This window comes from Euleptes europaea, chromosome 18 (genome assembly GCF_029931775.1).
Source record: "Euleptes europaea isolate rEulEur1 chromosome 18, rEulEur1.hap1, whole genome shotgun sequence".
Lineage (NCBI taxonomy): Eukaryota > Metazoa > Chordata > Lepidosauria > Squamata > Sphaerodactylidae > Euleptes > Euleptes europaea.
Genome location: NC_079329.1, coordinates 7,707,776 through 7,719,531, shown reverse-complemented (window position 1 = coordinate 7,719,531; position 11,756 = coordinate 7,707,776). Strand labels below are relative to the sequence as shown.

The window sequence follows — 11,756 nt, the reverse complement described above, 5'->3', positions numbered from 1 at the left end:
CAATAATGGGTTTAAATTGAGAGCAGAAAGGTACTGGCTGGATATTAGGGACAAGTTTTTTACAGGAAGAGTTGTTTGACAGTGGGATCAGCTACCTAGGGAGGTGGTAAGCTCCCCCTGACTGGCAGTCTTTAAGCAGAGGATGGACAAGCACTTGTCAGGGATGCTCTAGGCTGATCCTGCATTAAGCAGGGGGTGGGACTGTCAGGATCAGGCGTCTGTCCCTAGCATCCCATAAGCAAACTCATCCAGGCAGGTAGCTCTGAAGCAATAATACTTTATTAGGAGCAAAAAGACAGATTAAAGGACTGACTGCCTACAGGCAGGTGAGGCTAGTAATGATGAATACAGGCAGGTTACATGCTTAAGACACTAAGGACTGAAAAAGTAAACATTGTTAGGCAACCTTGAGATAAGCGGTTCCCAGGAAGATAGACTAAACACCACAGCTGCAGAAAACAGGACGAGCAAAACTGTACACAGACGTTCATCGGCATGAGAAACAAGGACTTGACATGGGGCCAGAACCTGGCCTAACTCATGTCAAGAGCCTTTGCTCTAGCTAAAAGGCAAAGGCCTGACAGGGACTAGATGGCCTCTATGGTCCCTTCCAACTCTATGATTCTATGATCTGTGTGAGCCGGGTTTGAATGGCCACACTCAGCCTGGCCCTACCTCACATGGTTCTTATGAGGATAAAATGGAGAAGGGATGAATGATATTGTAAGCCACTTTGGGTGCTCCTCAGGACAAAAGCGGGGTATAAATGTATAAATAAATGACGGTTCTTTTTTAAAGGGAAAGAACAGCGGAGATCCTTTCCCCCCTTTCAACAAACGCTTTCCTCCCCACAGCTTGTTTGCTACTTAACGCCCCCCCTTTATCACGGAAGCAGAGTGGGACCCCAAGACCGGAGGCTGCAATTTCCCACCATGCCGAGCAGTGGCAGGACCCTGGACGAATTCGCCGTGCCTGAGGAGGCCCAGGAGATGATGACGGTGCACCGCCCCCGGATTGAGCAGCTCTTCAGGGTGGAGCTGAACGTCTTGGGGGTGCTGGAGTTGGCACAGAGTCCCAGCAGGGAATCCCAGGGGGCGAGGAAAATCTGGCTGCAGCTGCAGGGCTGCAGAGAGAATCTCCAGAGGGCGAAGGTAAGAGGGCTGGAACGGGGCTGGGCGGGGAGGGAACGGTTCTTGGGATTACAGATTATGGGGTGTGTTGCTCCACTGATCCCGGAGAGAATAGGTCTGCATCACGACTAGTATTCATTCTGACTAGTAGCCATGGATAGCCCTCTCCTCCGTGAACATGTCCACTCCCCTCTTAAAGCCTTACAATTTGGCAGCCATCGCCACATCCTGGGGCAGGGAGTTCCACAATTTAACCATGCGTTGTGTGAAGAAATACTTCCTTTTATCTGTTTTAAATCTCTCACCCTCCAGCTTCAGCAGATGACCCCACGTTCTAGTATTATGAGAGAGGGAAAAAAGCACCTCCCTGTCCACCCTCTCCATACCATGCATAATTTTATAGACATGCAGAAGGTCCCAGGTTCAATCCCTGGCATCTCCAGTTAAGGACCAGAAAGGAGGTGATGTGAAAGACTTCTACCAAGATCCCTGGAGAGCTGCTGCCCATCAGAGTAGACAATATTGATAGACCAATAGTCTGACTCAGTATAAGGCAGCTTCATTTGTTCATGTGGATTGGGATTTGTTTGTTTGTTTTGGCTGCAAGAGACACATTAACGTATGAAGCTGCCTTATACTGCATCACACCATTGGTACATAAAGATCAGTATTATCTACTCAAATCGGCAGCAACTCTCCAGGGTCTCAGACAAAGGTCTTTCATATCAACTACTACCTGATACTTTTAACTGGAGATGCTGAGGATTGAACCTGGGACCTTCTGCATGCCAAGCAGATGCTCTACCACTGAGCCGCGGCCCCTCCACAACTGAACAGCTACACTTCTAAAGTTGCTCTAGGTTGTTTGGCTTACGGTATCACGGACTTTCTGCCCTGTTTTTCTAGGAATACATCAAGGGTCTCTGTGCCCCGGAGCTGAGTGAAGAGGTCTGGTACCCTAAAGACATGCAGTGCATCTTTCTAGGAGCCCAAGGATTGTTCCTGGACTGCCTCACCCAAGGGACGTCGGCCAACCTCGCTCTTCTCTGCCCTGGCTCCCTTTTGGTCTCGGGCTTGGCTGAAGCCTTTGTCATGGCCCAGAGTCGAATCCAGGATTTTGTGGAGAAATACAAGAAGAACCCCAAGCTGGAAGAGGAACGGGAAGCCCAGATCAAGAGGGCCTTCCAGGAACTGGTAGAGACATATGATGATAAATATGCTATGGACCTCTTGATACTACCCACTGCAGTGAAGGAGGAGTTGCTCAGCTTGGTGAAGGAGATTCAGGAAGAAGAGGGGGAGCAGAGGCAACGGAATGGGTGCTGGTCACCGCCAGGATTTAGGCAAGACCGCTTGCCGCCGTGGGAAACGGAAACGGTGGGTGGCGGCGGGCCTCAGTCTCCAAGTAGGCCTCAGAATGTCTCTGGTGTCCCCATGGGGCTCGGCAGAGTTCGAGGGCAGAGCAGGCCTGGAGACTCCGGGTGTGACGTCCATGCGGGCTTTGCTAGACAGCAATCTCCTCACAAGCCTCAAGTTTCTCCCCAGCTACAGTACTCCGCTAGGCCTGGAGATTTTAGAACTGAGTCACCTTCCATGGTTGGTAGGCCTCAAGAGCAGGCTTTGTCTCTGGTCTCTAAGGTTGGCTCTCCAACAGGTTGTGCTGAGGTGAGGCCCCGAGACTATTTGGCAGGTTTGAACGGTCAACAGGGGTGGTCTGATGAGACAACTTCCCTGAGGCTGACGCTTCCCAAGAGTTCCCCCCAACCCATTCCGGTTGCTCCTCATAAGTCTCAGATTTTCCCTGGTTACTCAGGTCTAACACAGTCTTTGGAGGAACACCTAGAGGAAGGGAAGCATACATTTTGCGCGAGGGAATCCAGCCCCATTAGCTTACCTGAAGAAAGCAGCGAGGAGGAGTTGTCCTCGTCTTCATCAGAGACCTTGCTGTCATCCGGGATGGAGAAGGAGTTCAAAATGAGGCTCAACTTCTTTAAAACCATGGGCTACGAGGAGCGGTTGGTCAAAAAGATACTCTTGGAGGGTGGTGTGCGGGAGGCCCCTTCAACTATTCTGGATCGGGTCCAGATGGAGGAAGCAGGCTTGTCCCAGAAAGATGACCTTGGCTTCCATCAAAGGGAGCCGGGGGATTCAGAGCACTCTCCCCCACCCCTGGAGAAGGTCCAGGATAAAGATGAATATCTCTTGGAGGTCATCAAAACAGCGGTGGCCAACTGCGGTCACTCGCCCAGCAAGATCCCCACAGGGATACAGACGGGGGCCCCACTGGCAAACCTGCTGAGGCAACTCAACGAGAAAGGGGGCTGTCAAGACGAGGCTGAGGGGGCCGTCGGGGTGTCCCCTACAAAGCTGGAACGTGGAGGTGTCCCAAGGGCGGCCATCACAAATCATGAGGAATCTTCACAGCACAGGCCTCATCAGGAGACGGGCAGGCACCGCGCGTCCCCTTTCCGCGAGGGTGTCCACGTCCCACCCGTTGACGCAGGCCTTCCTGCTTTCTCTCAGGCCATGCCCCCCAACTCGAACTCCTTTTTCTCCACATGGGATTCTGAGGAGAGCCATTCAGCAGAAAGCTCTAGTCTAGGACCCCCCAACCTTGGTTCTGTTTCTACGGTGACTGGGGCCCAGCGCTTTGAAGAGGCTCTCAAGACTCAGTTCAAGCTGAAGTTGGCCAACACACCAGGGAAGAAGAATCTACGGCGGGTCATTATTGACGGCAGCAACGTGGCCATGATGTGAGTATCATTTTTTGGGAGGGGGGAGGCTCAGAGTTTGGGTCAGCCTCTTCCATTTGGCATATGTGTGTTAAGTGCCATCAAGTCGCTTCCAACTCATGGCGACCCTATGAATGAAAGTCCTCCAAAATGTCCTATCATTGACAGCCTTGCTCAGATCTTGCAAACTGAAGGCTGTGGTTTCCTTTATTGAGTCAATCCATCTCTTGTTGGGTATTCCTCTTTTCCTGCTGCCCTCAACTTTTCCTAGCATGACTGTCTTTTCCAGTGATTCTTGTCGTCTAATGACGTGACCAAAATACGATAGCCTCAGTTTAGTCATTTTAGCTTCTAGGGTCAGTTCAGGCTTGATTTGATCTATAACCCACTGATTTGTTTTTTGGCAGTCCACGGAATCCATAACACTCTCCTCCAGCACCACATTTCAAAGGAATCTATTTTCTTCCTATCAGCTTTCTTCACTGTCCAGCTTTCACACCCATACATAGTAATAGAGAATACAATGGCATGAATTAATCTAGTCTTGGTGGCCAGTGACACATCCTTACACTTCAAAATATTTTCTAGCTCCTTCATGGCTGCCCTTCCCAGTCTCAATCTCCTTCTGACTTCTTGGCTGCAGTCTCCCTTTTGGTTGATGGTGGAGCCAAGGAATAGAAAGTCTGAACAATTTCAATTTCCTCATTGTCAATCATTTGGCATGGTCTTCGGTATATGGCCCTCACCTGGATGACCCAGGCTAGCCCGATGTCATCCGATCTTGGAAGCTAAACAGGGTTGGTTCTGGTTAGTGCTCGGATGGGAGCCCGCCAAGGAAGTCTAGAGTCACAATGCAGAGGCAGGCAATGGCAGACCGCCTCTGACTATCTCTTGCCTTGAAAAGAAGAAGAGTTGGTTTTTCTTTGCCGACTTTCTCCACCACTTTAAGGGAGACTCAAACCGGCTTACAATCACCTTCCCTTCCCCTCCCCTCAAGACACGAATACAGGGGGAATGTCTAGCTTGCTCTATAGCCTCTTACTGCAGGCTGTCTTTTGCATCCAGTTAACTAGTTTAGAACATGTTAAGCAATTTTTTCGGGGGCTAAGTTCCTTATGCGGATTCTGCTAAACGTCTCTTGAGGAGGGGTTCGCCTGTATCTGCACGGGATCCGTGCTGTTGACCAGACAGTCGCGCTAACTCATCCTTCCCCCACGGACTTCCTGCTGCTGTTGTGGTTTAACTGGCTGTCGCCACCATTTGGGGCGACCTGTTGGATTTTTAAGTGATTTTTAATTGGAATTGACATGATCCTCTCATGATCTGAGTGCCCCTTTCTGTCCTCGTAGGCACGGCTTGAACCAGTTCTTCTCATGCCGAGGCATTGCCCTGGCGGTTCAGAATTTCTGGGACCGGGGTCACCGGGAGGTGACTGTTTTTGTTCCAGCATATCGGATGGAACCAGATTCCAGTGTGAAAGGTAAGCGATAGGCTGGGACCCGATTAAAGAAATCTTAGTGGGTTAATCTCATGATGTTTGATTTATTAAATTTGCATCTATTTGTGTATCCGTTTGAGAGCCAGGGTGGTGTGGGGGTTAAGAGCGGCGGACTCTAATCTGGTGAACCAGGTTTTATTCCCCGCTCCTCCACATGAAGCCTGCTGGGTGCCCTTGGGCAAACTCTCTCAGCCCCACCTATCTCACAAGGTGCCTGTTGTGGGGAGAGGAAGGGAAGGGGATTCTAAGCCGCTTTGGGACTCCTTAACGGTGGAGAAAAGCTGGGTATAAAAACCAACCCATGCCTAGCATTGCTTATATTAACTCTTAAACCAAGGTTACTGCTATACCATGGTTACTGGTTATTGCTTCAGAGAGAAGAGGAAGAAGGACTGTGCATCTTTGAGGATGGTTCTCATCCTACAAGTGCATCCTGCAATCTTCTTCTTCATATGATAATACCCTGTTTTTTGTTAGATTACTTACAGACATATTAAGCAGGGGGAAAAACATTTTGGTAGAGGCATTTCCCCCTTCTGTGAAAAAGAAGACATGCCCCTTCTAAGATGGGGTCAGACTCTTGCAGTTTTTCACAGATAAAATAATTAACACTTCTACAGATACTGCTGCCCAGTTAGATGGAGCCCCTTTTTAACTGATCAAAAAGATGATTGATTTAATGGAGAGCTAATGTGGTATAGTACTTAGAGCGTCAAACTAGGATCTGGGAGATCCCGGCTCGAATCCCTACTTGGCCTTGGGTGAACTTGGGCCAGTCACACTCTCAACCTAACCTACCTCACAGGGCTGTCGTGAGGATAAAATGGAGGTGGGAACGAATGTTGCAGGACCTTGGGTCCCCACGGGGGAGAAACGTGGGTTCTAAATGAAGTAAATAAATTGATTAATGGGTGATAAGTTACAGACTTAGGGTTGAATCCAGCCAGCTTTGGGGTTCAATCTTGCCCAATCTTCCCACACACCTTTTGCCTATGCAGGTCCCATGAGCCCCAGCATAGCCTTTAGAGGTGGTCAGAGAGGACCCTTCCTCCTCCAAAAAGCTGGTTGGATCCAACCCCTAGTTAGAAATTGCCAATCCAAAAATGTGTTGCTGGCCCTGATGCCCAGACGTCTCCTCTGGCTCTTCTTTTTCCACCCATTTCGCAAATCGCAGAGCAACACTTCCTGTTTGAGTTGCGCGAACTGAGCATCCTCTCCGTCACACCTTCGCGCAAGGTAGCTGGGAAGAGCATCATGCCATACGACGACAGGTGAGCCGTGGATAACTACAGCAACCTTTATTGCGCGTTAACAAGGTAACAAAGGGGACACTACTCCTGGGGGGAACAGGGAGCCCTTTGTGAAGGGTAAAATAGGGCCCACACGTCCCACCTCCTGACCCACACTAATTCTGCCCCCAGCTTTCTAAAAAGAACAGCTCGACGGGCCTTTACAAAGAACATAAGGAAAGCCATGCTGGATCAGACCCAGGTCCATCAAGCCCAGCAGTCTGTTCACACAGTGGCCAACCAGGGGCCTGTAGGAAGCCCACAAACAAGACGACTGCAGCAGCATTGTCCTGCCTGTATTCCACAGCACCTAATATAATAGGCATGCTTCTCTGATCCTGGAGAGAATGGGTATGCATCATGACTAGCATCCATTTGGACTAGTAGCCATGGATAGCCCCCTCCTCCATGAACATGTCCACTCCCCTCTTCAAGCCTTCCAAGCTTGCAGCCATCGCCACATCCTGGGCAGGGAGTTCCACCATTTAACCATACAAAGAACAGGGTCAGGAGGGCGGGACCCTTCTGGTTTCAGCACCGCTTTCAAGACAGGTGTTCGAATCGGGTAGAAAGAATCGAGCCATCGATGATTCACAGTCTCCCTTTCCAAGGGCTGCGTATTCCTCGACTAGCGCCAGAAGCTGTGGGATGTTCCCACAATTTCCCCCCCTTTTAGCTCGACTTTGCATAGGCCGAGCAGCCCCAGCAGAAGAAGAGCAAACCTTTTCTTCCTTTTTTCCTTTTGCCCACATCTGGAGTCTCCCTGGGGTTTCCCCCGGGCTGGGCTTTCCAGGTTGCAAGGCACTGTGGCAAAGTTTCCGTGAGCTGTTCATGAGCGAATGGGCGGGGACCAGAAGCAGGAAATTACTCTCTTGGCAGGCGGGGTGTGTGTTTGAGGACTGAGTCACGGAGACTGACAGACGGTGCATGCAAAAGGGGGAAGCGGACAAACAAAGAAACAGAAACCGATTGTGGGCAGACAGAGTGAGACCGAAAGAGAGACTCTGACTAAATACACCATGTTATAAACTGTGTTTATTTTAAAGGCCCTGACTCGGATGGGCCAGGCTGGCCCGATCTTGTCAGAACTAGGAAGCTAAGCAGGTTCGGCCCTGGTTAGTACTTGGATGGGAAACCGGCAAGGAAATCCAGGGTTGCTACATAGAGGCAGGCAATGGCAAACCACCTCTGTAGTCTCGAAAACCCCGTGAGGGCTCGCCACAAGTCAACTGTGACTTGACAGCATTTTACAGGCATGCTTTTAAAAACCAAGGGTAATAGAATCATAGAGTTGGAAGGGACCACCAGGGTCATCTAGTCCAACCCCCTGCACAATGCAGGAAATTCACAACTACCTCCCCCCCCTCACCCCCAGTGACCCCAACTAAATGCCCAGAAGATGACAAAAAGCCCTCCAGGATCTCTGGCCAGCCTGGCCTGGTGGAAAATTGCTTCCTGACCCCCAAGTGGCGATCGGCAGTACTCTGGGCATGTAGATGAAACTATCGCTCTGGTTTGGCGACCATGTTGTGGGGCTGCTTGGCAGATATTCCTCAATGGCGAGGTGAAAGAGGGCAGACCAGATTCTCCTGAAAGAGAGCTTGCCCCCCAGTTTTTATAGGAAAATGGAATCAAAGACAGTATTGAATACTCAGACTGGCAGCGGCTCTCCAGGGTCCCAGGCAAAGGTCTTTTATATCATCTATGACCTGATCCTTTTAAATAGAGATGCTGCGGTTGGAAGCTGGGACCTTCTGCATGCCAAGCAGACGCTCTACCACTGAGCCACAGCCCCTCCCCTGATAACTGACATCTTTTTTTTTCCATTCCTTTCTTTTACCCCCCAACCCCACCCCTAGGCTTATGCTCAAACTGGCAGAAGAGACCAACGGGATTATCGTCACCAATGACCAGTTCCGGGATCTTGCGAAGGAATCCAAGAAATGGATCCAGATCATTAAGGAGAGGTGAGTAGGAGCCGGAGAGGGCTTCGTAACCCTTTTGTGGGTATTTGGCCTGCAACCTCAATGGAGGCCGTGTTGGATGGAAAATTGGCTTTCCCTCCGATGCTCAGCTTGGGGTTAGATACAATCGGGGAGACTGAAGAATTGCCAGCGAACGTTTCTAGGCCGCAGGGTGGCCTGCAAGCTCAAAGGAAGACGGATAAGAACATAAGAAAAGCCATGCTGAATCAGGCCAGGGCCCATCAAGTCCAGCAGTCTGTTCACACAGTGGCCAACCAGGTGCCTCCAGGAAGCCCACAAACAAGACAACTGCGGCAGCACCATCCTGTCTGTGTTCCACTGCACCCAATATATTTGGCATGCTCCTCTGATCCCGGAGAGAACAGGCATGCATCATGACTAGTCCTCCTAAGAGTGAACCATGTCAGAATGCCAGTGGATTTGGAGGGGTATGTCACACAATGGGATGATCTCACACACGTGACCTCCCCCACACACAAACTTCTTGCCTGTGGAAAGGCAGAAGTCTGCGAGGAGAGTGCTTTAGTCATGTGAGTTTTCTTACATCACACGAACGTAAGTGCCCTCAAGTCTCAGCCGACTCATGGCAACCCCAGCCAAGGGTTTTCAAGGCAAGTGAGGGGGGTTGCCAATGAAGAAGAAGAGTTGGTTTTTATGTCGATTTTCTCTACCTTTTAAGGAGAATCAAACCGGCTTACAACCTCCTTCTTTTCCTCTCCCCACAACAGACACCTTGTGAGAAAGGTGGGGCTGAGAGAACTGTGACTGGCCCAAGGTCATCCAGCAGGCTTCGTGTGTACGAGTGGGGAAACCAACCTGGTTCACCAGATTAGAGTCCTCTGCTTATGTGGAGGAGCAGGGAATCAAACCTGCTTCTCCAGATTAGAGTCCAATGCTCCTTACTACTACACCATGCTGTCCTTCCTCTTCAGAGCCTTCCTCAGTGGTCTCCTGTTCAACTACTGGAGGGCTTTTTGCCATCTTCTAGGCCTGGAGTAGGGGTTGGTGGGGGCTTGGGGGGAGATAGTTGTGAATTTCTCGCATTGTGCAGGGGGTTGGACTAGATGATCCTGGTGGTCCCTTCCAACTATGTTTTTATGATTCGACTGACCCTGCTTTGCTTCTGAGATCTGACGAGATCAGGCTATGCAATGCCACCTTCCCTCCCTTTCTTATGTCATAATAGCTGAGAAAAGATATACAGCCCTCATTTACTGTTTTATTTGGGTGGGGAGGCCATGTAGGTGATGGGAAAGAGATCAGCCTCAGTCTCTAGACACCCGCTACCAGTCTGAGCAGACAGTACTGACCTTGATGGACCAAGGGTCTGGTTCATGTGTATGTCCATGCGTGAGTTCATGTGATATTTCTGGTTATTTTTTCCCCTGCCAGAGTACTGCAGTACACTTTTGTGGAGAACATTTTCATGATTCCCGATGACCCGTTGGGACGAGGTGGACCCACCTTAGAGGAATTCTTGAAGAAAACCCCCAGGTATCCGTCCGCAATGGGAACAAACTATTTACCTACTCTGGGAGGAGGTCATTTTTGAGTAGAAAAGGAAGCAGGTCATCACAAAAAGGTGGAATCCATCTATCCCTTAAAAAAAACTCTTGATAAAAAGGCTGCTTAAAATCCCTTTTAAAGACCGGAAACTGCTGGTCGTACGATGGTATTTCTCCATCTTGTGGCCAACCTAGAGAAGTGTCTGTATTTGGGCTTCAAAGTTGGTTTAGTGCTGAAGTGAGTTTACATATTCAGGCCGATTCTAAACAGTTCATATTCCTTTGCAAAAAAATACATCAGTCTTGCAAATGACTCTTCAAAAGATACTAACCTGCTTGTTCACATCCTTAAATTGTGTGTGTGTGTGAAGAGCTTCTCTGCGTAATCCCCTTGGAAACAATTTTACTCACCAGAGGTGTCTAGAAGAATTGCTACTTTCAGGCCTGATTTTTTTTAAGTTGCTTTAGGATAATATAATACATCCTTTTAAAAAATTCAGTAGAAAAACACACCATGTTGAATCCGGCACGTTAATGTTGTGTTGTCTTTTAAAGGGTATCAACAAGAATTAAGGTTTAGGTCTTTTATGCTTGGCTGTCCATCCTACTTCACAGACCAAGGTCCTTCGGCTCCCAGACTTTATGACTGTAAGAGGTTGCCTTGCTCTCCCCCTGCCTTTCCCCACATTTTGCCCGTGCTTTCAAATTCGAGAGGGAGGGGCTGTAGCTCAGTGGTAGAGCCTCTGCTTGGCATGCAGAAGGTCTCAGGTTCAATCCCCGGCATCTCCAGTTAAAGGGACTAGGCAGGTAGGTGATGTGAAAGACCCCTGCCTGAGACCCTGGAGAGCTGCTGCCGGTCTGAGTAGGCAATATACAATATACTGACTGACGGACCAAGGGTCTGATTCAGTATAAGGCAGCTTCATGTGTTCATGTGAGATAAAACAGGTCTCGCAAAACATGGGGAAACGCAGGGAAAGAGCGAGGTGACCTCTGACGGTCAGAAATGGCATGTATATCCCAAACAAAGACCTGAAGTCATCGAAGGGGTGACCGCAAGTGAAATAGCCATGCATAAAAGACCTTCGTTTCTCTAAGAAAATCCAAGATTCTGTTGTTGTTTTAATGACATTTCAGGTTTAGATTCCAAAATGTCCCCAGATGTTGATATTTGGCAAAGTTCTGTTTCAGCCGCGTAAATGGTAACTATCAGACGGTGAACATCGCCTCATTTTGTTCCCCATTGCAGGACCAAACCGGCCAATTGCCACACATTTGCTGGCCGGGCGACTCAGGCACTGGTACCCATCCATCCTACTTCACAGACCGAGGTCCTTCGGCTCCGAGACAGATGGCCAGCCGGTGGCTCGGCTGGGGATTGGCGGAGGAGGCACCAGGAAAACAGAGCCGAGGAGGAGGGGAAGGAGACAGTCCGGCCCGCAGCGGAGACAGAACGGCTCAGGAGAGAGCTTCTGGAGATCTTCGTAGGCCAGGACAAGAAGATCGATTTTGTCCTCCAGCGGGATCCTTGCAGCTGCGACCTCAACCTGCTTTCGGAGGCGGTTCTTAGCCTCGGTTTCTGAGCCGCCAAACTTGCTTTAATCCCCCCCTCCAACA

The 11,756-nt window shown here is 49.7% G+C and overlaps 1 protein-coding gene across 1 annotated transcript; it reads left to right on the top strand.

Annotated features, from left to right (window-relative positions):
• Positions 1–894: 894 nt before the first annotated feature.
• Positions 895–11,722, top strand: LOC130490104 (protein KHNYN-like). Its single transcript, XM_056863903.1, has 7 exons — positions 895–1,151; positions 2,037–3,883; positions 5,212–5,342; positions 6,535–6,631; positions 8,509–8,616; positions 10,027–10,128; positions 11,389–11,722. The coding sequence occupies exons 1-7, from the start codon at positions 933–935 to the stop codon at positions 11,720–11,722; spliced, it is 2,838 nt and encodes a 945-aa protein (XP_056719881.1). The 5' UTR covers positions 895–932.
• Positions 11,723–11,756: the final 34 nt, after the last annotated feature.